This window comes from Pezoporus flaviventris, unplaced genomic scaffold (assembly GCF_033815535.1).
Source record: "Pezoporus flaviventris isolate CSIRO_AGI_PZ_B2104156 unplaced genomic scaffold, CSIRO_AGI_Pfla_v1 ptg000034l, whole genome shotgun sequence".
NCBI lineage: Eukaryota > Metazoa > Chordata > Aves > Psittaciformes > Psittacidae > Pezoporus > Pezoporus flaviventris.
The window spans coordinates 708,100-733,934 of record NW_026892582.1 but is presented as its reverse complement, the minus strand read 5'-3'; the positions used below and the strand labels follow the sequence as shown (position 1 = coordinate 733,934).

Here is a 25,835-nt window from a genome sequence, read left to right as displayed (position 1 = left end):
TAGCCCTTTTTTTCCTCAGACTTAACATGCCATCAAACTCTTTTCATAACAGAAGTATTCTAGACCCTTGCCCATGTTTCTAGCCTTCTTTTGGACCCTGTCCCATTAGTTCACATCCCATTTGAACTGGAGAGCCTAACACTGGGCAAGCTGTTTCAGATGAGGGCTCACCAGTGTCAAGCAAAAGGGGTAACAGCTTCCTACAATCAGCTAAACACACGTCTAACAGATCATCTTTAAAGTCTATTCAAAATCTAACCATTCTATAATTCTATAGTTCTATTCCTTTTCCTAACACAAAACCTCCTGTTTCTCATATTTCCAGTTCAGGAGCTTGATGACCCTGACTATGCATGAGAGGGAGGCTCTTGCTAGCCAACTCCAGCAATCTGTAGCTACATCCAGTTCCCTTCTCTAGCCTTGCCGTGCTGTCCAGCTAAAAAATGCCTTCTCACTCCTTGTCTGATAGCTAACCACAGGGATCAGGAGAAGAAAGTATACATCTTAAAGGCTGGCAGAGGGGAGGCAGCTGCCTGATCTCTGTCTCAAGAAGGGTCTATTTTCAGCACAACTGAATCCTTTCTCCTCCCTGAGGAATTTGTGCACTGCCGACAATGCTTTGCTGTGCAGGACAGGCTGTATCCAGAGATGGTTTTCAGTCCACCTCTTAACTGTGCTGTGGTTTGCTTCTGGTCCCAGTGAAGTCCAGCCCTGGAGAGATGGAAATAGGATTGACAAAAAATGAGTGACTGGCATGAAATGTTGTATTCTTCTTTTGCATTGAGGCACTTGCACTTCTTTTCAACAGATCCCTTCCAGGACAGATTTCTCCTTAGCTGCACCAGGACATGGGAAACAGGGCAGAGTTTTCTCTCATATAACTTACTGTGACCAATAAGCTACAGTGAAATCTGTATCATCTCCTTCAGATTAGACACTGCTTCTTTGTAAGAAGCTTTCTAATAAGCCACTGTGCCAATGTCAATAACTGATACCTGGGTGGGACAGATGAGCTTCATAAATTAAAATGAAAGCAGAAGCTCAGTAGCTTAGAATGCTTTCCATGGATGCTTATGCCAGCTGAGCAAACACTTATCTTCTGTGATCTTGATGTCATACATCAAACCACTGAATGCTGGGTTATTCTTCCAAACTTTTTTGCACTTTCTTCTGCCTCCTCTCTCAGTCTCCACAAACAGTACAATTATCAGATGTCTTTCGCCTGTAGACATTCACTGGGAGTTCACGTACTACCTGTGTTCACAGCATATGCTATTACAACTGACATTGCTTTTGCCAATAATTTCCTTCAAAAAGGTATTTTAAAAACATCTCCTGAAAACACTGAATGAGAAGTTCTTGTTTCCCATGTTTTATTTAGTTAATGCAAAAGGAGGAAAGAAAAGGAAGTGGATCTGAAGTTATAGTTTTCAAGTGAAAGTAGTCAGTGCTTTAACATTTTATCTTCTTGTTGACTGCCTAATAGAGTTTTTTAATGCTAGTTCTTCCAGAGGAGTTTCTAGAATAGCCTTGATACTCAGTTTGAATGGCACTGGACTGTTTAATGCTGAATTCAGTCAGGCCCTTTCACTCCTGCTGGTCAAACCCACCAGGATTATTTCTGTATTACAGTGCAGATGACAGAAAAGTAAGCAGACACACTTTGTGTCATCTATAAGTGCTGCTTTGTGGTGGAGGTTGTATTATTTAATATAAAGTACATAAGTTTTAGCTGAACTCAATATGCAAATTGTTCTTGGCATGAGGGCTGCATCTCCATATACAACATTCTGGAGAACTTTGCTGTATTTCAGTAATCATTCAGACTTTTTTATACCAAGGACCTTTCAGGGATTTAACTCCAAGATACCAAGCAAAGTGCTTATGCCTGTAGTCACATTATGGGGTTTATAACTTTGGGGTTTATAATGATACTGAGGCACTAATGCAGAGCTATTACTGTAGACATAGGTCAGTACTTCTGATGGGCACAGAAATACAAATTAGGGATTCACAGTAACAATAATTTCTTCTTCTCTGAAGCCAGCATACATATTGCATTTGTCCACAGAAACCTTCAGCCATAGTAAGACGTCCTCCAACGTTTGATGAGCTGTTGGGTGGGGCAGTATGTCCTACAGCCCCTCCACACACCGGGCAGTAAGGCAGCATTCCCAGTGTTCCTTACAGGATGTGACTGTCTGCAGTTATCTGAGTTCTCTTGTGTAAATCCTGTGTCATTTCTCTGTATGCAAGGTAGCTTTCCCTCCTAAGATGACCAGAGCCATAGTATACCTGGACTTTCAGAGCCTGAGGTCTGTAGACTCAGACCAAGAAGAATAGATTGGCAGAAATTATCTTCTCTGACGACAGGGAGCCTGCTCCTTCTTGTTTCAGTGAATAGCTCTATAGCTGCCATTTCTCTGTGTCAGTGGTGATTCTTTTTGGTGACAGGAAAGCTGCCAGATTCACACCTTCAGGACAATGATGCTAGTTCTTCTACTGAATGGGATCACAAGCTCTTACCCTTCAACCTTCAGGATGTCTATTATTTCCACTTGGCTGTTAAGGCCCTATACTGAAAACAGCTTAAAACTGAGTGGGCCAGAATCACTTTTAGAACCAGATCCTGCTGGCTGGTAGTCCTGCCGTTCAGACTCTCCTCCAAGGATCAAACAGAGACTAGCTTTAGTGAACTGGATAGTTCAATACTTGAGATAGTGAGAGCCAAGTCCCTGAAGTAAATGAAAAATTATTTGGTCTCTAAGCCAGCATATGCATTCTTACCTCCATGGACATTATATTGAACCTACAGGTATCTCACCCTCTGTGTATTCAAAGCATGGAGTTTACCGTTGAAATGTAGAAGTGCCTGTGCACTTTGGTTGCTTTGCTTTAATGTCAAAGAAGGTCTTTAGCTGGAAGTCCACACATGATTTAGTTCACTCAATTAACAATACTGGTAAACATGGTGATAAGACTTGAAGTCTTTGTGATTCTGCAACAGTTAGGGCCCATTTAACATGAAGTGTTTTCTGTGTTAAGGATGATGTGCAACAGGGTACTGGTTAGGCAAAACCCAGAAGTCAATACTTCTGGGTTTAGTGGTGTAAAGGAAGGCCAAAGCCCTGCACCTGGGCAGGAACAACTCCATGCGTCAGTATGTGCTGAGTACTGACAGGCTGGAAAGCAGCTTTGCAAAAGAGGACCTGGGGGTCCTGGTGGACACCAAGTTGAATATTAGCCAGCAATGTGCACTTGCTACAAAGAAGGTGAACCTTGTAATGGACTTCATTAGGAGGACGTTTTCCAGCAGATTGAACGAGATGATCCTTTAACTTCTGCTTAGCACGGGTTGTCCAGTTCCAGGCTGCCAGGTATAACAGATACAGCGCTACTGGGGACTCTAGCAAAGGACCACTAAGATGACTGAGGGACTGGAGCATTGTTCCAATGAGGAAAAGCTGAGAGAGTTGGGACTGCTCAGCCTGGGGACGAAAAGGATCAGGGGGATCTCATCAATGTGTATAAACACCTGAGGGGAAGGTGCAGAGATGGTGAAGCCAGATCTCACTGGAGGTAGATATCCCTACCAGCACCCCTTGATGCCTGCTCCCCAGAGAGGCAGACATGATGTACACTCCTGCACTCGCCATTTCCCACTGGCTGGCTCTGGGCTCCTCCTGGACAAGGTGTGGGGTTTTTCCATAAGCCTCCCCATGCCCTCAGTATGGAGCTTTGGGTTTGGGCTCCAAAAACATGTGCACTGCAGTGCTGCAGCTCTGCTTGGAATGGCCTTTACAAGCATTGGATATTGCCCAATTCTGGATATCACATCAGATCCATGCACCGTTTTCCTAACTTTGCCCTTGAGTTATTCACTGAGCTCCTCTAATAATCAAAATGTCAATGACCATGGGAGGAATGTGTTTAAATCTGACAGGACTTAAAGCAGCTCACATGACAGTGCCCTTCTCCTAAAACTAAATGAATCTCTCTACAGGATTACCAGCAAATCCCCCTTCTCCTCCAGTCTATCAGCATTGTACAGGCACGTCTGCACCTACAATGCTCTCATAAAGGTATCACTGTGTTTTTTTGTAAGTGTGAAAGATTTGTGGTGGAATGGACATGCTAGACTGAGGATGTATTTTCTGGAGAGCATCTGGGACTGCACACTGAAATGATGTGTTTGTGCACATGTCCAATTCTTTGTATAGTTATGGCTGACTAGAGGATTTTTCTACCACTTGTACATAGAAAAAAAAAATGTGGGAAGGGGCCATTCCTAGATCAGAGTTATCTTTCCTAAGGTTATAGGCATGGGAACAGCTGGATAAGCTAAGAAATTGCTTGCTAAAGAAGGGAGCATCTCTTGCTCACTGGCACTGACCTGCAGATCAGAAGTCTCAGCAGCCAGAATCCCTCCCTTACAACAAGGTGGGGCAGAGGTTCCCAACAATATTTCTTGGAGAATGCCCCACTTGTTTGCAATCTGAAGTATGTAGATACATACATGCACACGCCTCTCTGCGTGCTTGTGTGCATGCACACTCTTCCTGAAATGCCTGAAGACGCCTCACATCTTTGCCTGAGACACCAGCTTTAAAGTCCAGGTAGAACCCAGCCTCTCATTGCTGTAGTGTTTGGCTGGCCATCTTGTTGTGTCTTGTAACCCTCATGAACTGTTATACATCTGCACTTCTTCATTCAGGATTTTACCATCACAACCACCAAAAGCTTTTAATAATGCTAATTTATCCTTTAACATCCTGATTTATCTATTATACAGCTGGGATAGCTGCAGCATAGACATACCAAGCAATCCATCCTGGGACTGACAGTGAGTCGGTGGGAAAGCCAGCAATAGAATCCGTAAGTCCTGCATCCAAGTTCTCTAAGTGCCTTGACTAGTCCAGATTCCCTCCTTAACACCCTTGTGAGATTGTTTATAGGAGATGTATTCATATAGTCAGTAAGACAGCAAAAATTTCTAATTATATCTAGTCATGTCAAATGACAATTATGCCCTTAGTTCAGTTTGCCAGACAATGCTTTACCAAAGAAGGTTTGCCAAAAATTTTTTGACCGAAGAAAGAGTAGGCATCTGTAGCATCTGCAGACTAGATCATATAAAACATCCCTGCAACAAGTCTGCCCTGTCTCCAGGGACTGCTTCAAGGTAAGTGTATGGTGTCCACAGGCTTGCAGGAAGGTGATGGTGCCCTTATGAGCCTGCCACAGCATTCCTGCTGCCTCCAGCGCTCATTTCGAGGACAGCATGCATTTTCGCAGCTGAAGTTTTACATTTGCTTTCCAGCCACCTGCCTATTTTCACTCTGGAATTCTGTGCAGCAGCAAGTAAGGATTTGCCTTTTCTGTTTTACAGTACTGACCAGCTGCCAGCCTGCAAGCCACCCATCTGGTATCAAGAGAGGTAAGAGCCTGATTTATTAATTCTTAGAGGGCAGAGAAAGATCCTTTGGGTGGGATTTCTGGAAGGGTCACTGCTTCACCCTGTATTCAAACCCAGTGTGATGAGAGTAGAAAGTGGTGAGATGGCCAAGGTTTTAAAGTGGATGCGTTTGAAGTTTCTGACCACTGATGACACAGCAGAAAATCCCCATGGGGAAATTCTTCACTTCTTCTTAACTGGGATCAAGGCATGCTGGCTTCCCATCTTTGTTATAGCAGCAATAGAACTGGACCAAGATGAGCACAGCAGGAAAACATGAAAACTCTGCATTCTACCTGAGATTGCATGAATTAAGAAATCATCTGAGCACACAAACCTTTTACCCACCTTTGTAAAATGCCAGAGCTCTCCTAGGTATCCATTTGCTTACTCCAGACAAAATAAATAAATAAATATTTGTTACCTAATGAATAAAGAGGGAATAAATGTTACTGATGTAGGTAGAGAATTTTCAAGTGCTGTTGGCTAAATTTAACTACTTACATGTTTAATAAAGCCTCAGAAGAACTGCTGTAATTATTTTAAAGCTTTTAAAACTTACCTATTCCTAGATTTTTTTCAGTATTTAGTCTGGAGCTTCACACAGGCTTGGCGATTCTGCTTTCAATTCATGGATTTTATTTCACCTAAGTCAGAACACTGGGGGCTGGAATTACTCAGATACTGTACCTAAGAATGACAAATGCACATAAGAAATTCAATTATAATGCAATATTAAAAGGTCACATTCCTAACACTGATGTCTTACTGAAACTTGCTCTGCAAATCCACTCTTATCTCACAGACACAGTATTCTTAAAGCACCAAACCCACAGTTCTGAAAGGTTATTAAAAGTTGCTCTCCTAAATGTTTGAAGACCTAGATTCACCAATGAAAACCTCTTATTTTCTAATTTGACCTAAGAATGAAGTCTCTAGATAGCTCATGTTAGATGTTCCAAATACTCAGAGTATAAAGAGAAACCAAGGCACAGGATATGAATTTTTTTCCCAGTCGTACAGAGCAGACGTTAATAATCACTGCCACAGTCATAGAATCACAGAATAGTTTAGGTTGGAAGGGACCTTCAAAGCTCATCTTGTCCAACCTCTCTTCAATGAGCACAGACATCTTCAACTAGATCAGGTTGTCCAGAACCACATCCAGCCTGGCCTTAAATGTCTCCAGTGATGGCACACCCACCATTTCTCTGGGCAACCCGTGCAAGTGTTTTACCATCCTCATTGTAAATAATTTTTAACTCGCTTCCATATTGTCCCTCCCCATTACAGTCCTCTGCTGTCCTGCCTTCACTAAAGTGCAGACATGGCCTCCGGAGATGCTGAGATGGCTGTCTTCGGGGAGGCAGCTCCTTATCTCCGGAAGTCAGAGAAGGAGAGAATTGCTGCCCAGAACAAGCCTTTCGATGCCAAATCATCGGTCTTTGTGGCCCACCCTAAAGAATCCTTTGTGAAAGGGACAATCCAGAGCAAAGAAGGAGGGAAGGTCACTGTCAAGACTGAAGGTGGAGAGGTAAGAAGCAAGTCTGAAGGACACCGTTTAATTCCCTCTCTCAGTTCTTAGCTGACATACGTACATCTCCTTCTTCCTCTGACAGACCCTGACCGTGAAGGATGATCAGATCTTTCCTATGAACCCTCCCAAGTACGATAAAATCGAGGACATGGCCATGATGACCCACCTCCATGAACCCGCTGTGCTGTACAACCTCAAAGAGCGTTACGCAGCCTGGATGATCTACGTAAGTACCAGCAGCAGTCTTCCTCTGGGTAGCTGGGAGGAACTGCTCTGCCAGCCTAAGTGGAAGCCAACGTGCTGTCTCCCTTCCCCACAGACCTACTCGGGTCTCTTCTGTGTCACCGTCAACCCCTACAAGTGGCTGCCGGTGTACAACCCGGAGGTGGTGTTGGCCTACCGAGGCAAGAAGCGCCAGGAGGCCCCTCCACACATCTTCTCCATCTCTGACAATGCCTATCAGTTCATGCTGACTGGTGAGTGCTTGATTCCCTCACAGCAATGTAGATCAAAGCCCCCACTGACCTCACTGGGGCATGTGACAAGCCAGCTAAAACCACCTCTGAGCTATATGACTGAGAGCTTGAGCAAGTCATGCAGGAATTGTTTTCAAGTGAAACTGTCCCAGAAGCAAGCCTGGACTCAGCACTGTGTATTATTTACACTTTATTGTATGAAATTTGTCACTCTTCTACTGAGGGAATAGCACATGACTCAGCTTACTATATTTTGTTTCACTGGTAGGGAAGAAAAAGTTGTTGTTCTATGTATCCCACTATTTCTAATACAAGCATTTTAATTCCTGATGAGAAGTGAGGGTGAGTGGGTCCACAGCTTTATTTTGGGTCTATGTGCCTACGACAGCCCTGTGCATCGTTTTTGGCTTGTAGTACTGCTAGAACCTGGAAGGGAACTGGGTACCTTTTGACTTTCTGATGAAGCCCCAACTTATGTGTTTACTCCTTTATTTCTCTTTCAACTCAGTGTTACCCAGGCCAACTCCTAATCTTTCTTTCTGCCTCTTTCACAGATCGCGAGAACCAGTCGATCCTGATCACGTATGTACACTCCCTGCTCTGGCCCCTGCAGGGCTGCCCAGTGCCAAGGGACCTCCTGCCTGACCACACACTCTCTGCTTCTCTCTTTGGTTGCACAGCGGAGAATCCGGAGCAGGGAAGACTGTGAACACGAAGCGTGTCATCCAGTACTTTGCAACAATTGCAGCGAGCGGGGAGAAGAAGAAGGAAGAGCAGTCAGGCAAAATGCAGGTAAGTTAATAGACACTGTGTTGAATTAATGCTTTCCTCTGTTTCTGATACAGTTTTTTTTTGGGAGGATAACCAGCAATAATTGTCATTCTGCAGGGAACGCTTGAAGATCAAATCATCAGCGCCAACCCACTGCTGGAGGCCTTTGGAAATGCCAAGACTGTGAGGAATGACAACTCCTCACGCTTCGTAAGTTGTTGCTTTGGACGAAATCCCTTCTCATTATAACAGTAGTGATGGGCTAGTGGTATTCTCACATAAGGAGATGAGGTTAAATGCATTTTGGCTGAAATGTTGCTGCTTCTTCTTAACAGGGCAAATTCATCAGAATCCATTTTGGTGCCACAGGCAAACTGGCTTCTGCTGACATTGAAACTTGTAAGACACTCTCCTGGCCTGATCCCTTTCCTTTCTAAAATCCCACCTCTAAGTGCAGTCTTCTAACTCTGTCTTACCATGTGCCAGATCTGCTGGAGAAGTCCAGAGTCACTTTCCAGCTCAAGGCAGAAAGAAGCTATCATATATTCTATCAGGTCACCTCTAACAAGAAGCCGGAGCTAATAGGTAGGAGGCTTTTGAAGAAGATCATGGAGGAACATTGCACTACATAAAAAAAAAGAAATTTAACCCATGAACCCATTTGTTTTCAGAAATGCTCCTCATTACCACCAACCCATATGACTTCCCTTTTGTGAGTCAAGGTGAGATCACTGTTCCCAGCATTGATGACAAGGAGGAGCTGATGGCTACAGATGTAAGTTACTTACAAAGCAGTTCAACAGATACAGGTCATACATCACACAACATGCAAATACTTTGCTGATTGTATTACCAGAGTGCCATTGACATCCTGGGCTTCAGTGCTGATGAAAAGACAGCCATCTACAAGCTGACAGGGGCTGTCATGCACTATGGAAACTTGAAGTTCAAGCAGAAACCAAGAGAGGAGCAGGCAGAGCCTGATGGCACTGAAGGTATTATCAAGCTCAATAATTACCCCTTCTGTAAGCTACTATACAACAGCAAAAGTTGTTCTTTGTTGGACTTTAGGATCCTAAGGAAAACAGTAAGTCAGAATAAACACTTGTCTCTTGTCCTCTTAACATACCAAGCTCCCTGATCTCAGGATTTTTGTATCTTATGCTATGAACAATTAGTACTTTAAAGTGTCCTTTATACACTTCCAGGAAGTCAGGAGCAATGGGTGCCCTTCCTGTAGCATTATGAGTCATATCTTTGTTAGAATATGGCTTGCAATTGTGAAACAGCCAAGTGGTTCAGCTTTAAGAGGATGGGGGCCCATGTTCCCATTCACACTCACCTGTCAGACACTCAGGGGACTCTGGTGTGAGAGGTGCATTTGATTCCTTTCCTTTGTTGGTGCAGTACCTATGACGCACGTCTCCAGCTTTCTGAGAAATGGCTCCTGTTGTTATAGGACAAGGCAGAAAGTGGGAAGTCCTGTAGTTAAAAGAATGAAACCCAGTGAGTTTTACCAAACATCAGAAACCAAAGCTCAGAAAGGGTGGTAGACTCTGGATCTGAAAGTGAACAGATACTGTACCTGTGTTCCACCCTAAATAGTGGGTTGTTTGATCACCTGAATGTTGGTCAGTACCTGACTGATGGCACTGCCGCTCAGGAGATGCATGTGTACTACAGTTATGCAGACTGGCAAGCCACAGCTTTCAGTTTTGTGCCAGGAGATTTTTAAAAATATCATTATTTTCTACATACTTCAGTGAAGATTTTTGAACGCGAATTCTTTCAGAAAGCCTCGATAAGCATTTTTAAGCTTTATATGCATTATGATGGCTTTGCTGTTACCAAGATCCCCTCCTCTATTGGAGTCTACTGAAAGATTTCAAAGAACGGAACTCTGAACCTGGCAGCCTTTAGGGAAGGGTCCAGGATTCAAAGTCTATGTGGCACTAAATTCTTCCTTTTTCCTCTTTTTAGTTGCTGATAAGGCTGCCTACCTTATGGGTCTGAATTCAGCAGACATGCTTAAGGCACTCTGCTACCCCCGAGTCAAGGTGGGGAATGAATATGTGACCAAGGGTCAAACTGCGCAGCAGGTAGGGAACGTCGTAACCTGCAACCATGTTTAGAATGAAGATCCTTTTGATTATCCTCTGCTCTGTAGGCATTTATTCTCCTCTAACTCCAGGTATTTATTTTTCTTATAGGTGCACAATGCTGTAGGTGCTCTGGCAAAGGCTGTCTATGAGAGGATGTTCTTGTGGATGGTTGTTCGCATCAACCAACAGCTGGATACAAAGCAGCCCAGACAGTACTTCATTGGTGTCCTGGACATTGCAGGCTTTGAGATCTTTGATGTAAGTAACAAAGATTAGGTAAGAGCTATTTGGAAGTAAACATTAGGTATTATGATCACTCTGAGACACATTTTTAAAGAGTACATAATATCATCACATAACTACTTGCAGCTATTTGCCTTTTTTCTCATGAAATAAAATTTATCTTTCAAAAGACTTGTTGTATTTCAGGTTGTACAAACTCAAAAGTACAGAATGGTCCAATAAGAAAAATGTCTTGGTTAAAATGATGAAGCACAAGAGAATATAAGAACATGTATACCATGATAAGCCTAAGCTTGATTTTTTCCTCCCTGTAATTTGGTCCCAGATTATACAGGAAATATATTTTATCCTCACACATTTAGCAATGGAAAAAAAATAAATCCTTGTGGCCAATTATTTTGATGCATTTCTCCTTATGTTTCATTACACGGACATAAAGCAGACTGAAGAAATTCACAGACTTGACAATGAAGCCAATATAACTGCTTTCCTTATTTTTAAAAGGATGAGGTTTTGCAATTATTGCTGCCTCATGAATATATGGATATTTCTTACTTATTTCCAGTTCAACAGCTTTGAGCAGCTGTGCATCAACTTCACCAATGAGAAACTGCAACAGTTCTTCAACCACCACATGTTTGTGCTGGAGCAAGAGGAGTACAAGAAGGAAGGAATTGAATGGACATTCATTGACTTTGGGATGGATCTGGCTGCCTGCATTGAGCTCATTGAGAAGGTATCTTTCCATTGAAATGCACTACATGGGTAAATTCTATAATAACTTAGTGTCATATTTTCAGAGGGATCTTCTATGTTCATGTCCAACTATTCAGCTTTTGTTACTTAAAACACATTGCCCTGTAGTTTATTCTTTTTCTGTGAAGTGAGACATGAAGGACATTTCACACAGCTTTGTGGCAGCAAGTCTTTACTGATCTCCTTCCAAGTGCCAAACTTGTTCTTCCAAACAAGAAGAACAAGTTTAATTTGTTCTTCCAAAACAGTTAGAGTCCTTTCTCTCTACTATGTCCGCATTTCTTTTGTACCAGGAGCTGGGAACTGGGCACAGCACTCCAGGTGGCTCTCATGAGAGCTGATAAAAGGTTGATCAGCTCCCTTGACAACACTCTTTAATCCAGCCAGGATCAGTTGGCTGCCTTTGCCACAAGGGTGCGTTGTTGCCCCATGTTCAATTCGTCTAAGACATCTGTATGTGCTCTGACTCCCTCTGGATAAGAAGGTAGTGCTCTGATTCTTTAAAGCACATTCTCCACACAAACTAAGTCACTTTCCATTAGTCTTTATGATTCATTTGGGGTTACAGCATGTAAGTATCAACATACTCAATCTCCCTTTCTAGCAGAAAATGTAACTGAATTATAATCCTTTCCAATGTGTATCTCAGTCTATGTTCTGCTACTCTGCCTAGTTGGAGGTCATTATTGCCCTGAAAACTAAGTTACGATCTGTCTCCTTTGTGCATTTCTTTCAGCCCATGGGCATCTTCTCCATCCTGGAAGAGGAGTGCATGTTCCCCAAGGCAACTGACACCTCTTTCAAGAACAAGCTCTATGACCAGCACCTGGGCAAGTCCGGCAATTTCCAGAAGCCAAAGCCTACTAAAGGAAAAGTTGAGGCTCACTTTTCCCTTGTGCACTATGCTGGCACAGTGGACTACAACATCACTGGCTGGCTTGAGAAGAACAAAGACCCTCTGAATGAAACTGTCATTGGGTTGTACCAGAAATCATCACTGAAAACATTGGCCTTACTCTTTGCCAACTATGGTGGAGCAGATGCAGGTTGGTCCTATATTTTCACTCATGTGCACCTTGAAAAGAGGAATCATGAAAGGCAAAAGCAAGAGTCTAAAACCTGTTTTATTTATTTTCAATTTTGCAGAGGCTAGTGGTGGCAAGAAAGGTGCCAAGAAGAAGGGTTCTTCCTTCCAGACTGTCTCAGCTCTTTTCCGAGTACAGTAGAGTTTTCACTGCTTCTTCCTACGATGAGGGATAAACCCACCATTTAGCATGGCTATTTATTATTTATTCCACTGTCCCTCTTGTTTAGACATGTTGGTGTATAGACATCCTAATGTTTTGTCTGCTTAATTTATATACTCTGTGATGGTCTCTGGAGGCACCTGCTTCACTCCATTAACTACAGACAATAATTATTTATAAATAAGTATACAGATATTAATTACAAACCAAGACTGGTGTTCATCTCACCTTATTCTCATCTACCTTACAAGATAAGAATATAAAAGCATGTAATTTTTGTTCCTTTTGCCTTCTATTTGCCTTTCAGGAAAACAGGAAGGTTCTATGTAGTGTTCCATATGACCCATCTTGAATGCCTATTTGTTGTATGCCTGATTATTCAGAACTTTATTCATTAAGTTAATAGCAGCAGAAATCTGTGTAAAGTCAGAAAAAGTGATGCAGGGGGCTTCAGGGTTCTGCAAGCTGATTTTTGTCTTATGATCTCATTTCAGAGGGCCAATGCTTATAGTGGAACTTACATTTGCTAATACAAACTTTTGTTAATGACTTTCCCAGGAGAATTTAAACAAGCTGATGACCAATCTGAGAAGCACCCACCCCCACTTTGTGCGCTGCATCATCCCAAATGAAACAAAAACACCGGGTAAGATACATATAGAAGTTTTTCAGTATGGTGCAGCTCTTCCCCTCTGTATTACAGAACATAGCATATATTTCTGCTCTGAATTGCTAGGTGCCATGGAACATGAACTGGTGCTTCACCAGCTGCGGTGTAACGGTGTGCTGGAAGGCATCAGAATTTGCAGGAAGGGATTTCCCAACAGAGTCCTGTATGCAGATTTTAAGCAAAGGTCAGACTTCTTCCCCTTACCAGATCATTTTGTCCGTTTTGAGTAGCTTGTGAAATTAAAGTTTCAACTCTGGTGACTGAAGCCTTATCTAAAGTTTATGTTCATAACAGTTCTTAGACTCTTTCTTGGAGTGTACCAGCCAATTGGTCTCAACAGTGGACCTCAGTGGTGTATTCATAGTATCATAGAATCATTTAGGTTGGAAAAGACCCTTAAGATTGCGTCCAATGCAAGTCCTTCTGTTTTCTCCCCCAGATATAAAGTATTAAATGCAAGTGCTATCCCAGAGGGACAGTTCATTGACAGCAAGAAGGCTTGTGAGAAACTTCTTGGATCAATTGACATAGACCACACTCAATACAAATTTGGTCACACCAAGGTACAAGAAGTGTTTGTTTCCATTTTTGGTTTGTGTGCCTTGAGAATGATACTCAGATTTTCCAGGTAGCATGTGAAATGATCAAATAGTGTATTTAAAAGAAATCATCTAAGTACTTATTTACTCAACACTTGAATAATACTGAAATTCATTACCATAGGATTATTTAATTAAGGGATAAATACAACTGCTAATTTAAGGCAAAGTTGTAGAGTAAAATAATCAAGGGTTAATAAAAACAAAAGCAAAATGTCTGGCTATTATAATTCCTCAACTGCAGGTAACTGGATACTTAGAGATACAAGAGAGTCTGTCACTACATACCTTTTTTGTGCTTTTGCTCTTTCTCTTAACTTCCCATATTATTTGCCATGGAGAATAGGGTACTGGGCTACACTGAATAACAAACACATAAACTGCACCTATTTTCTTGTTCTTACCAAAGGTGTTCTTCAAGGCTGGTCTTGTAGGCCTCTTGGAAGAGATGAGGGATGAGAAGCTGGCACAGCTCATCACCCGCACACAGGCGAGGTGCAGGGGCTACCTGAGTAGAGTGGCATACCAGAAAATGGTGGAGAGAAGGTAGACATTTCTTCAAATTTAGTTGACTGTATATGGCTTATTATGTCATCATGGTCTAAATACTTCATATTAATTTGACTTACCTTGCAGAGAGTCCATCTTCTGCATCCAGTACAATATTCGTGCATTCATGAATGTGAAGCACTGGCCTTGGATGAAGCTGTTCTTCAAGATCAAGCCCTTGCTGAAGAGTGCAGAATCTGAGAAAGAGATGGCCAACATGAAACAAGAGTTTGAGAAAACCAAGGAAGAACTTGCAAAGTCTGAGGCAAAGAGAAAGGAACTGGAGGAGAAAATGGTGAAACTGGTGCAGGAGAAAAATGACCTGCAGCTCCAAGTGCAGGCTGTGAGTACTACCAGTGTGCCTTATCCTAAGTGCATTGTGACTAGCAGGCTGTTATTTAGAGCTACATTTTCAAAAAACACATAGAAATTACAACTTAATTAAATTAAATTCAATTGTATTTCATTAAGTGGTGCTCTTAAACATGTAACTAGCTTCAGTAAGGACTCAGAAGGCTGCAGTTAGTATAATACATGGGTGAGATTTTTCTGAGGTCTCTATCATTTACATTCAGTTAAACTGCATTAGAGCAAACAGAAAACATTTACATTTATTATATAATGGTCTCCTAAGATTTTTTTTCCTACGTCTCCAAAATTGAGTATAAGTATCCCTATGCAAACCTGATTAGGAATTCTTATGACAACTTAAAAGGGCATCTATTTCACATGTTTATCCTCCAAGATAGCTTGTTTCTTACCAGTGTAGGTGGTGACAGATGTTACAAACATTACTATGTTGTAATACTGAACTGAGAGGAAATGGAATTTTATATTCTCACTTGCTCTCCTAAATCATTCAGTATCATTACATAAAATTATGTGCTACATCTGCAGTGTTGTCATACTGTGCCTTCTAAATGAAATCATTCACAGAATAGAAAAATCTGTATCTTCAAAGTAACACTATGCACCTATATGTGGCATATAGGAATATTTATATGGCTCACTTTTTAAAGTATCTTGAACTGTAAAAAGATGAAAAAATCCACTTGCTGCTAAGAATGCCTTTCTTTCTTTCATATTATTTCTGCTAGACTGAGTATTGAGGCAAAGTATAACAAATAACCCAGGACATCTGTTGCAAAAAAAAGCCTAGAGGCAAATTTCCCAGCAACACCTTTTCTTCTTAGGCGATGAGAGGCTTGCATAGAAAAGCAAACTCTGTTAGATGAGTATTTTTGGGCCATGGTGATGAAAATCTAAATCAGAAATGGTTGTTCCAGAAAAACAGTAGAGTGAAAAATACAGGGAGAAATACAGGAATCATGTAAGCATAATTGTGACTTTGATATTTATATGCAGCTTGGAGTATGGTTATGACTTGGCACTCCATAAATATGGGAGATATTCCTATGATTAAACCTAAATTTATGTACTTTGTTCTAATGTTTGATATTATGGGATAATGTTGGATACAATACCTTGCAGAAATATGTAAATACATATGTCTTTATGTAGATTGAGAAGAATTTTATTCAGTTTCAACTTTCAAAATTGGTGGTTTCAAAGCTAACAATATGCAGTCAATTCTGTATTATATTTCATTCTGTTGGAACATAACCCAGACTTTCAATGACAAATTTGCTGTACAGGACGCTGATCTATGAAGGTAAGCACCTCAATATTGCCTCAAAAAATGTATCCATAAAAATGCTCTTTTCCTACCAGGAAGCTGATGCTTTGGCTGATGCTGAGGAAAGATGTGACCAACTCATCAAAACCAAAATCCAGTTGGAAGCAAAAGTTAAAGAGGTGACGGAAAGGGCTGAGGATGAGGAGGAAATTAATGCTGAGCTGACAGCCAAGAAGCGGAAACTGGAGGATGAATGCTCAGAGTTGAAGAAAGATATTGATGACCTTGAGTTAACACTGGCCAAGGTTGAAAAGGAAAAACATGCCACTGAAAACAAGGTATAAGGCAGATGTCAATGTCACTCCAGAGAAAATAGTTTTTATAAGAAATAAAGTTTTAAACAACATTTTTTATCTACTCTTATTCCTTTCCTATCAAAGGTGAAAAACCTCACAGAAGAGATGGCAGCTCTGGATGAGACCATCGTCAAACTGACAAAAGAGAAGAAAGCCCTCCAAGAGGCCCATCAGCAGACACTGGATGACCTGCAGGCAGAAGAGGACAAAGTCAATACACTCACCAAAGCTAAAATCAAGCTGGAGCAACAAGTGGACGATGTAAGCACACGAGAATATAGCAAGAACAGAACAGGTATGGGGTTAGACCTGCCTGGTAGATTGGTGGTCTTGTTCGTTTTAGCTTGAAGGGTCCCTGGAGCAAGAGAAAAAACTGCGCATGGACCTTGAGAGAGCCAAGAGGAAACTTGAAGGAGACCTGAAGCTGGCCCATGACAGCATCATGGATTTGGAAAATGATAAGCAGCAGCTGGATGAGAAACTGAAGAAGTAAGTGTGGTGTGGAGCATGTGAGTGCTCGGCTGGTGTGCTTGTCATTTTTTTCTTTCAGCTCTAACATCGTTTTCTTTGCTCAAAGGAAAGACTTTGAAATCAGCCAGATCCAGAGCAGAATCGAGGATGAGCAGCTTCTGGGCATCCAGTTGCAGAAGAAGATCAAGGAGCTGCAGGCAAGTCTCTGTTCTTTCCCCTCCCACACCCATCCTGAGGTCAGGTAAGAGGAGGGCACGGGTGTGAATGGTCCCTGACGTTCTCCAGGCTCGTATTGAGGAACTGGAGGAGGAAATTGAGGCAGAGCGAACCTCTCGGGCAAAAGCAGAGAAGCATCGGTCTGACCTCTCGAGGGAGCTGGAGGAGATCAGCGAGCGCCTGGAAGAAGCAGGAGGGGCTACAGCAGCTCAGATCGAGATGAACAAGAAGCGTGAGGCCGAGTTCCAGAAGATGCGTCGTGACCTCGAAGAGGCCACGCTGCAGCACGAAGCCACGGCTGCTGCCCTGCGCAAGAAGCACGCGGACAGCACCGCTGAGCTTGGGGAGCAGATCGACAACCTGCAGCGAGTGAAGCAGAAGCTGGAGAAGGAGAAGAGCGAGCTGAAGATGGAGATCGACGACCTGGCCAGTAACATGGAGTCCGTCTCCAAAGCCAAGGTACACAAATACTTTGTCTCAGTTATTAATAATTTGAAAACGATGTAATAGTTGTGTTAATTTTATTTAGCTATTATGAAGTTTAATATAACTATTTTCTCCAAATCTAATATATAGAACTGTGTGCTATGTGCAGATATATAAACTGCATCTCTGGACACACTTTCCTGTTGTAGCAGTCAGAATTGAGGTATTAACTATTTTCTTATGTGTGATTGGCACCTAGGCAAATCTTGAGAAGATGTGCCGCACTCTGGAAGACCAACTAAGTGAATATAAAACAAAGGAGGAGCAGAATCAGCGCATGATTAGTGATCTCAGTGCTCAAAGAGCTCGTTTGCAGACAGAATCTGGTACGGCACTTCCTCCTCTGGTTTGGAAATGGGATAGAAACTTGGGGTTGTTAGGCAGAAGTGGCAAATCACTGCCTGGGAAGAGCTGGGTATGGCTCAGCAGGTGGAGAGCAATTATATTGGGCATCACTTGGGATTATTGTTTGGCTTTATTCTTTTTAATTGTATTTTTTTTTGTTATCCCATTATTATTACTATTATTATTTCCTTAATGTTAACTATTAGACTGTTCTTATCTCAACCCATGGGTTTTTTCCAATTCTCTTCCCCATCCCACTGGGAAGAGTGAGCAAGAGGATGCGGGCTGTGTGGTACTTAGTTGCCAACTGAGGTTAAACTGTGATATGGGACAACCCTGTAACTGACTCTTTTGGCTGGTAAAATAGCTTCTTAATTGCAAACTTTTCCAGGTGAATATTCACGCCAGGTGGAGGAAAAAGATGGTTTAATTTCTCAGCTGTCTAGAGGGAAACAGGCTTTCACCCAGCAGATTGAAGAATTGAAGCGGCAACTAGAGGAAGAGATAAAGGTGAAGATATTTCAAGTTAGATGGGAAAGAAATACTTTGCATCACACAGTTTTTGTTCATTGTTCATGAGTTCAAAAGCGGATCCCATTAGGTCATATAATTGAGATTCTGTCAGTGCAGGATTCCCAGCTTTTTGCAGTATGTCAGACCTTGCCTTATAAAAGCAGTGAGTTAATCACAGCTTCTCTGGGATATATTCCAGAGTCTAAGTGCCACTAAGAGAAAAATTCCCAGGATACATTTATTCCTTATGGCACTGATTTTATCTCTAGGCCAAGAACGCACTGGCCCACGCCTTGCAGTCTGCTCGCCATGACTGTGACTTGCTCCGGGAACAATATGAGGAGGAGCAGGAGGCCAAGGCGGAGATGCAGCGTGCCCTGTCCAAGGCCAACAGTGAAGTGGCCCAGTGGAGAACCAAATACGAGACAGACGCTATTCAGCGCACGGAGGAGCTGGAGGAGGCCAAGTATGTGGGGATGTTGGGCAAGGCTGGAAGAGACAGAATAGAAATTTCAGGAGACTACTGTGATATTGTCACGAGGAAGTCACTGCTCTGAGTTGGGATGGGGTGGCAAGAAGTGAGAGAATATAACCAAGAGCAGGTATGCATGGGGGAAGAGCAGAAGCAGCAAAGCTCTTCAGATGCAGAATAGCAGAGACTTGCTGGAGTGAGTATCAGAGTGAATAGCACGGCATGAATTCCTTCAGCCCTGGATTCAGACATAGAAATACAGTGGCTGGCTGGGAGACATGGTACATCTCTGTGTAAATGGGGATCACACACAACAAAGTGGCATAGGGTGCTCCTCTGAGAAACATACAGGCTGCCCAACAGAGGCTCCTATTTGCTTCCTCACCTGCACCTGTGCTTACCACCTTCCAGGAAGAAGTTGGCACAGCGCCTGCAGGATGCAGAGGAACATGTTGAAGCTGTCAATGCCAAATGTGCCTCCCTAGAAAAGACAAAGCAGAGGCTGCAGAATGAAGTGGAGGACCTGATGATTGATGTGGAGAGATCAAATGCTGCCTGTGCAGCTCTGGATAAGAAGCAGAAGAACTTTGACAAGGTCTTTCAGGCTCCAGACTGGGGGCTCCTGGACAGAGCATCCCGTCCTCATTGTCACATCCATACTGACACCCCCTTTCTCTTCAGATCCTGGCAGAATGGAAGCAGAAGTATGAGGAAACACAGGCTGAGCTGGAAGCCTCCCAGAAGGAGGCCCGCTCTCTCAGCACGGAGCTGTTTAAGATGAAGAATGCCTATGAGGAGTCCTTGGACCACCTGGAAACGCTGAAGCGCGAGAACAAGAACTTGCAGCGTAAGTGCCTGGCCCTCTGCTCCTGGCAGGGCTTTCTCAGCACCCACCAGTACCCACCGCTTCACATGGGTCTGTGCCTGCACGTGGGCAAAGGTGCCTGTCATGTTGGTGTGTGAGGGCCCTTCCCATTCTGCTCTGTGCCCGACAATGCCACTGGTCCTTGTTCCCACAGAGGAGATCTCTGACCTCACGGAGCAGATTGCTGAGGGAGGAAAAGCGATTCATGAGCTGGAGAAAATCAAGAAGCAGATTGAGCAGGAGAAATCTGAAATCCAGGCTGCCTTGGAGGAAGCTGAGGTAAATACCAATAATCACTGGCTTCTGCCTTAGAAATATGAGCAATGGGCAAATATGTCTAAAAACTGCCTGGTGATAAATATTCTGTAATTGCCTAGAAAGCTATATCAGCATCCCAAATGTTTGCATACACTTTCCCAGGCCTCCCTAGAACACGAGGAAGGGAAGATCCTGCGCCTCCAACTTGAGCTCAACCAGGTCAAAGCTGAGATTGACAGGAAGGTAGCAGAGAAAGATGAAGAGATCGACCAGATGAAAAGAAATCACCTCAGAATTGTGGAGTCCTTGCAGAGCAGCCTGGATGCTGAGATCAGGAGCAGGAATGAAGCCCTGCGTCTGAAGAAGAAGATGGAGGGAGATCTGAATGAAATGGAGATCCAGCTCAGCCATGCCAACCGAGTGGCTGCTGAGGCACAGAAGAACCTGAGAAATACACAGGGAGTGCTAAAGGTCCGTTCATCAAAGCTACAAAAAGGGATACGACATCCCTGATGTTCTTGACACTCAAGCTCACAGTTCCACCTTATAATTTTTGTTGCCTCTTTTACAGGACACTCAAATACACTTGGATGATGCTCTGAGGACACAGGAGGACCTGAAGGAGCAGGTGGCCATGGTGGAGCGCAGAGCAAACTTGTTGCAGGCTGAAATTGAGGAGCTGCGGGCATCTCTGGAACAGACAGAACGGTCCAGGAAATTGGCTGAGCAGGAGCTTCTGGATGCCACTGAACGTGTGCAGCTCCTCCATACCCAGGTCAGGGCATGGTGCAAAACCAGTTGTGTTGACACTCACCCAACAGTGTTGCTATATACCAGAGGATAGGGAATACTGGAATGGGCTATCTACTGCTGTTCACAGCCATCACTTGAGGCCATCACTGGCATTTTGTAAACAATCATTTTAGAAAGATTCCAGATTTTGAACTGCAGACTTGAAGAGTAAAGACTTGGCTGCTGCTGTAGGTCTCATATTATAAGCTTTATAATAAAAATCTTGCCATTTCTTTTTGCACAGAACACCAGTTTGATCAACACCAAGAAGAAGCTGGAAGCAGACATTGCCCAAATTCAGGGTGAGATGGAAGATACCATCCAGGAAGCCCGCAATGCTGAAGAGAAGGCCAAGAAGGCCATCACAGATGTGAGTTGGGGGCTCTTTCATTGCTGATGGTGGATGTATTCTCCCCCAGAATGTCTCCAGCCCCAAAATGGCTTTGACCCTTTTCTCTCCTCAGGCGGCCATGATGGCAGAAGAGCTGAAGAAGGAGCAGGACACCAGCGCCCACCTGGAGAGGATGAAGAAGAACCTGGACCAGACGGTGAAGGACCTGCAGCTCCGTCTGGATGAGGCTGAGCAGCTGGCACTGAAGGGAGGCAAGAAGCAAATCCAGAAGCTGGAGGCCAGAGTGCGTAGGGCTGGTGTTTGTGCAAGAGTGAGCATGTGCCTTGGAGAGATAGCAGGGAAGCTCCAAAGATGGGCTTGTGATTGCAGGTGCGGGAGCTGGAAGGGGAGGTTGATGCTGAGCAGAAGCGCAGCGCTGAAGCCGTAAAGGGTATGCGCAAGTATGAGAGGAGAGTGAAGGAGCTGACCTACCAGGTAAGGCAGGTGGTGTCCTTGGGCTCACACACACTCTTGCAGAAAGTAAAAATTTTTGCACCTGAGTGCCAAGGGGAATTGCTAACTCAAGTGGTAGGGAAACCAATTCACTCTCCTGTTTTCCGAACCTTTTAGTCTGAGGAAGACCGGAAGAATATTCTGAGGCTCCAGGATCTGGTGGACAAGCTTCAAATGAAGGTGAAATCCTACAAGAGACAATCTGAAGAGGCTGTAAGTATCACTCTCTGTGCAAGGCAAGAAACACTTTCTAATTGGGTAGAATGGACATTGAGGAGATGAACATAGGAAACTTGGAAAGTGTCCCTGGTCAATAATGGAGTTCTTCAGGTTCTGTGAAATGCTTATACAGTAGCCTAGCCTTTGAGAATGAAATCAATGAGCAAATAAGAAGGCTAATTGATTTTTTTGCATTAGAACTAAAGCAGATTTGAAATTCATATAAGTAACTTTACAAAAGATGCCTGTGACCCTGGAGTTTGGAGAAGCTTGCTCGTTAGTGCAAAGCAAAGGACTTGCCAAAACTCCAGAGTTCTGTGCCTAGGACTACTGCGCCTAGGAACTTTGTGTAAGAAATCCTGTCATTCACTATATGCTCATCTACCACAGGGGATGCCACATGGTCAGAGCAATTTCAGCAGGTAGAGAAGGTGTCTGAAGTATGCCCATAAACCATATTGAGCACTGCATTTAGAATTGTGCAAGGAGCCTTTGCCCTTTTCTCAGCATGCAGTCATCAGGGGTGGCCTGAGGGAAGCCCTGAGGCCCCTTAATTTATGAATGTCTCAGCATTGCTTCTTTGCTGTTGCAAACAGTCCACTACAGATAAAGGTTTCTGGACTCATAGGGACACTGAGGCAATTTAGGAGATACAGAAGAGTTATCAGGGATACTTGGGATACTGAGGAGATAGCAGGGGCTCAATGTCACTTACGCATTCCTAGCCCTATCTGAGGGTCCACAGGGGTAGCTGAACATTTAATTTCAGAGCTAACAAAAGCTGATTACCAGCTGCCTAGTTTTATTTCTTTCCCACACTGCAGAGCAGTATTCTTTTTAAAGCCTGTTGTGCACAGTCTACACTGTATCTGCTAAAAAGGCAGGAAAAGGAAGTCTGTGTGAGGCTTACGTGTGAGCAGTGTGGATGGGGAATGGAGATTTGTGCCTTTCCTCAGCAAAGACCTGCAGTCCCACAAGGCTGAGGTGTAGAAGGAGTGAAATCCCTGCCCTGGGCTCCTCACCACCAACTCCCTCTCCCCGCACAGGAGGAGCTGTCCAATGTCAACCTCTCCAAGTTCCGCAAGATCCAGCACGAGCTGGAGGAAGCCGAGGAGCGGGCTGACATTGCAGAGTCCCAGGTCAACAAGCTCCGAGCCAAGAGCCGGGATTTCCACAGGAGGATAGAAGAGGAAGAGTGAGGCTGTCACGAGGCAGCAAAGTGACCTGGAGGCTGCACAAAATGTGAACCTCTCGGTCACTTTCTTCTGCAATGAGTCTTTGTACCCACCCTAATGTCTAGAGAATAAAGACTGTAGATTCCTCTGCATGCACACTATAAATGGTGAAGCCTTTGTTTTTGTTTTCGTTTTTTCTGATCAAGCTTAGGATACTGCATTGCAGAACAAGTTATCTCACTTTTCCTGGCTTGGGGAAGGGAGAAGCTAAAGCAAACCCTGTGTTAAGAACCCAGAAACCTGGATGCTGTCTATTCCTGTGGAGGCTACTGGTAGTCCAGCCTCTTCCATCTCCACCAGCTCCTTGCCCTGCTCCTGCCTTCATGTACCTTTAATGCCTCTCCCGTTGTCCTTTCATCACAGCTTACTTTCCATGTGAGAGGCAAGAGAGTCTGGACCCTTTCCTTTTTCCTTTCCCTGCTATTGTCTGTGATCCTGGCAGTCACAAACCCTAAACATCAGTTCCAGTGCAGTGCACCATGAACAACCAACATTTCCTTGGCAGACAGGATTTTTGGCACACAGGGCACTGTCAGGAAACACTGATAGTGCCTCTAAGTTGTGCCACACAAGATCCTCTCAGCTGCTTCCACCCCTGCTCCTGGGGGAAAGACTGTCCCTTCAGGCACTGCATGGCACGAACATCCTTCTCAACACATCACCTCTATTCCTTTCTTACATATTGTACCTTGCTTCTGGCCTTCCTACTGGCTAAAGAGACAGTATATTCTGGAGAAGAAGAGAAGGGGGGAATTGTTAAGCACTTTTTCCTTTATTCAGACCATGGCCTGAACAGCACAGGCACAGTGGGCATGTGCAGCTGTGGTTTCTCGTGCACTCTATCAGCCATCTTAACTCGATTATTCTGATGCATTAAGCCTTGCCTCTAGTTTGGGTGAAGGACACACGCACGATATCAAGTTATGTTGTAGACAAGCCCACCAAATGTCTGCCTAAGATGATGTGCTCATAGAACCCACAGTTCTCTGCTTCCAAATAACTTCTGTCCCTTCTTTTCAGGGAGACCACCCTGCCTTGGAGGATTTTCTGAGGAGCCTCTCAGCCTGCAGGGCTGTGTCTACAGAGCATCAACCACAGGTTACCAGTAACTGAGGGCTGTTTAGTTAATTTGGAAATCCTTTTGGCCATATCAACTTACAAATTTGCATCCAGTGCTGCAACTCTGCCTGTCTGAAGCGTTCACTGCCAGGCACCCCAGGTGACTCCAGGCTGCAGGAGCTCTTGATGCAGACCAGTGTGGAGGGAATGAGAAGCACTTTAACAGCAACTGAGGAGTGAAGCGTAGCTGGCACTAAAAGGAAAGAAGAAGCAGGCTCAGGAGCAGAGACCAAGGCATGTATTGATGTTGAGAACTTCTGACAGTCTACAGCTTGGCGCCTGTATCTACTGAACATTGGTGCAAAGTGCTAGTGCTCAGAATCAGACGCCCAACTTTGTTCATCCCTCCTCATCCCCCTGCAGCCTTGCTTTTGCCTGGTGGCATGCATTTGTCTACCACCGCAGACAGGTCTCTCATGGGAGCCAGCTTTTCCAAACCCACCTATGAGCTAACTGCTCCTCTAGATGGCCCCAAGAATCTCTAGCCCCACCTGCAGGCATCTCCAAGAGCTTCAGGTGAGGCTGGTAGGGTCTAGATGACACCCAGGCACCAACAAGTACCGCTGTTATCTGTAATGGTTTGTACAAGCATAAACTTCTGAGGCACTCTGAAATCCTACTTTATAGACCTTGCACTATCCTTTGCCCCACAGTTCCTCCATCATGGAAACTTGAGGATGGGTGATCAGAATGAAGGAATGCAGCCAGCAAAGCAAGCCAGGCATATGGAAGAGGAAAGGTATCAGGCTTGAGGAGGATTGAGCAGTGTCTTCTGGCTACACTGGTAAGTATAAAGCCTGGATAGCTTTTCTATTGACCTCTATAAAACCACTGTCATAAAGGACAGGGTTTCCTTGGGAAAGGACAGAAAAGTCACTGAAGAAGCAGCTCTTGCATGACGGGTATGACTCTGTCTCTTCTGACCTACCATAGCCTTTCTCAGACTATTTTGAAAAGTCAGCTATTTCTTCAGGTAGCTTCCTCTGTGTTTTGCTTGCATGTAGTTACACAGCCTCTGGATTTGTGTAGCTTTCATGGATGTGGTTGAAAATGAAGCAGGCAGCCACGTGCCCTAAGCTCAGAGACAGATACACATCAGGCAGGACTTGCCGTAAGCATGGGCAGTGCTGATGGGTTGAGGTTCAGCCTGATAACCCCAGCAAATTCCCAGCTCCCTCCTGGACCCCTCCTCCTGGGCTCTGAGGTCCCACAAATCCACCCATCAGCCTTCCCAAGAGTCATTCCCGGGGGAGGAGACAGGGCCACAGAGAGCTCTGGAAGTGGGCCATGCCAGGAGGACCAGCCTGTCATGTGTGTCCCTTGTCCTCAGTGTCAGGAGCTCAGAATAGCCCTGCTCTCACAAGACTCCTGCACAGGGTCATGCCTGTTTGTGGAGATGATCCGTTTCCACTAATAGCGCTCCAAGACATTCCTTGGCGGGTAGGTTGCCTTCTATATCTCAGCACAACGTGCTGCCATGCAGGAGCTGGACAACTGTGGTGTGTCCTAAGATGGCAGATGCTATTCTTACCCCTGGGAGACTTGCTCGGGCACAGCTCCTTCCTGAGCGGAAAGGTTAAAAACCAGAAGCAGGCATGAGGGT

At 44.0% G+C, this 25,835-nt stretch overlaps 1 protein-coding gene and 1 long non-coding RNA gene across 4 annotated transcripts in view; one reads left to right on the top strand and one right to left on the bottom strand.

The window, feature by feature from the left end:
- LOC133273582 (uncharacterized) overlaps positions 1-25,835 on the bottom strand; it is a 41,568-nt gene continuing 15,733 nt past the window's right edge. Inside the window, exons 4-7 of one of the 2 annotated variants that reach the window (XR_009744887.1) lie at positions 24,273-24,425; positions 14,486-14,602; positions 14,261-14,364; positions 1-711 (exon numbers count right to left, since the gene is read on the bottom strand). This is a non-coding gene — a long non-coding RNA (uncharacterized LOC133273582). The remainder of the gene's footprint in view (positions 712-14,260; positions 14,365-14,485; positions 14,603-24,272; positions 24,426-25,835) is intronic. The other variant, XR_009744888.1, reaches the window with a different exon arrangement.
- The window catches only part of LOC133273572 (myosin heavy chain, skeletal muscle, adult-like), a 49,302-nt gene continuing 30,105 nt past the window's right edge, over positions 6,639-25,835 (top strand). Inside the window, exons 1-38 of one of the 2 annotated variants that reach the window (XM_061461907.1) lie at positions 6,768-6,989; positions 7,075-7,218; positions 7,312-7,468; positions 8,023-8,050; positions 8,149-8,260; positions 8,357-8,449; positions 8,575-8,638; positions 8,726-8,824; positions 8,911-9,014; positions 9,096-9,234; positions 10,220-10,338; positions 10,450-10,599; positions 11,150-11,320; positions 12,077-12,390; positions 12,494-12,557; positions 13,146-13,233; positions 13,324-13,441; positions 13,697-13,820; positions 14,266-14,402; positions 14,493-14,748; positions 16,137-16,379; positions 16,482-16,658; positions 16,741-16,886; positions 16,975-17,065; positions 17,154-17,543; positions 17,770-17,896; positions 18,307-18,425; positions 18,698-18,894; positions 19,312-19,495; positions 19,582-19,747; positions 19,920-20,044; positions 20,186-20,494; positions 20,595-20,798; positions 21,060-21,185; positions 21,280-21,450; positions 21,537-21,641; positions 21,777-21,872; positions 22,925-23,165. In XM_061461907.1, coding sequence (XP_061317891.1) covers positions 6,783-6,989; positions 7,075-7,218; positions 7,312-7,468; positions 8,023-8,050; positions 8,149-8,260; positions 8,357-8,449; positions 8,575-8,638; positions 8,726-8,824; positions 8,911-9,014; positions 9,096-9,234; positions 10,220-10,338; positions 10,450-10,599; positions 11,150-11,320; positions 12,077-12,390; positions 12,494-12,557; positions 13,146-13,233; positions 13,324-13,441; positions 13,697-13,820; positions 14,266-14,402; positions 14,493-14,748; positions 16,137-16,379; positions 16,482-16,658; positions 16,741-16,886; positions 16,975-17,065; positions 17,154-17,543; positions 17,770-17,896; positions 18,307-18,425; positions 18,698-18,894; positions 19,312-19,495; positions 19,582-19,747; positions 19,920-20,044; positions 20,186-20,494; positions 20,595-20,798; positions 21,060-21,185; positions 21,280-21,450; positions 21,537-21,641; positions 21,777-21,872; positions 22,925-23,077 — 5,817 coding nt within the window. In that variant the 5' untranslated portion in view covers positions 6,768-6,782 and the 3' untranslated portion in view covers positions 23,078-23,165. Of the gene's footprint in view, positions 6,990-7,074; positions 7,219-7,311; positions 7,469-8,022; positions 8,051-8,148; positions 8,261-8,356; positions 8,450-8,574; positions 8,639-8,725; positions 8,825-8,910; positions 9,015-9,095; positions 9,235-10,219; positions 10,339-10,449; positions 10,600-11,149; positions 11,321-12,076; positions 12,391-12,493; positions 12,558-13,145; positions 13,234-13,323; positions 13,442-13,696; positions 13,821-14,265; positions 14,403-14,492; positions 14,749-16,136; positions 16,380-16,481; positions 16,659-16,740; positions 16,887-16,974; positions 17,066-17,153; positions 17,544-17,769; positions 17,897-18,306; positions 18,426-18,697; positions 18,895-19,311; positions 19,496-19,581; positions 19,748-19,919; positions 20,045-20,185; positions 20,495-20,594; positions 20,799-21,059; positions 21,186-21,279; positions 21,451-21,536; positions 21,642-21,776; positions 21,873-22,924; positions 23,166-25,835 lie in introns of those variants that run through there. The other variant, XM_061461906.1, reaches the window with a different exon arrangement.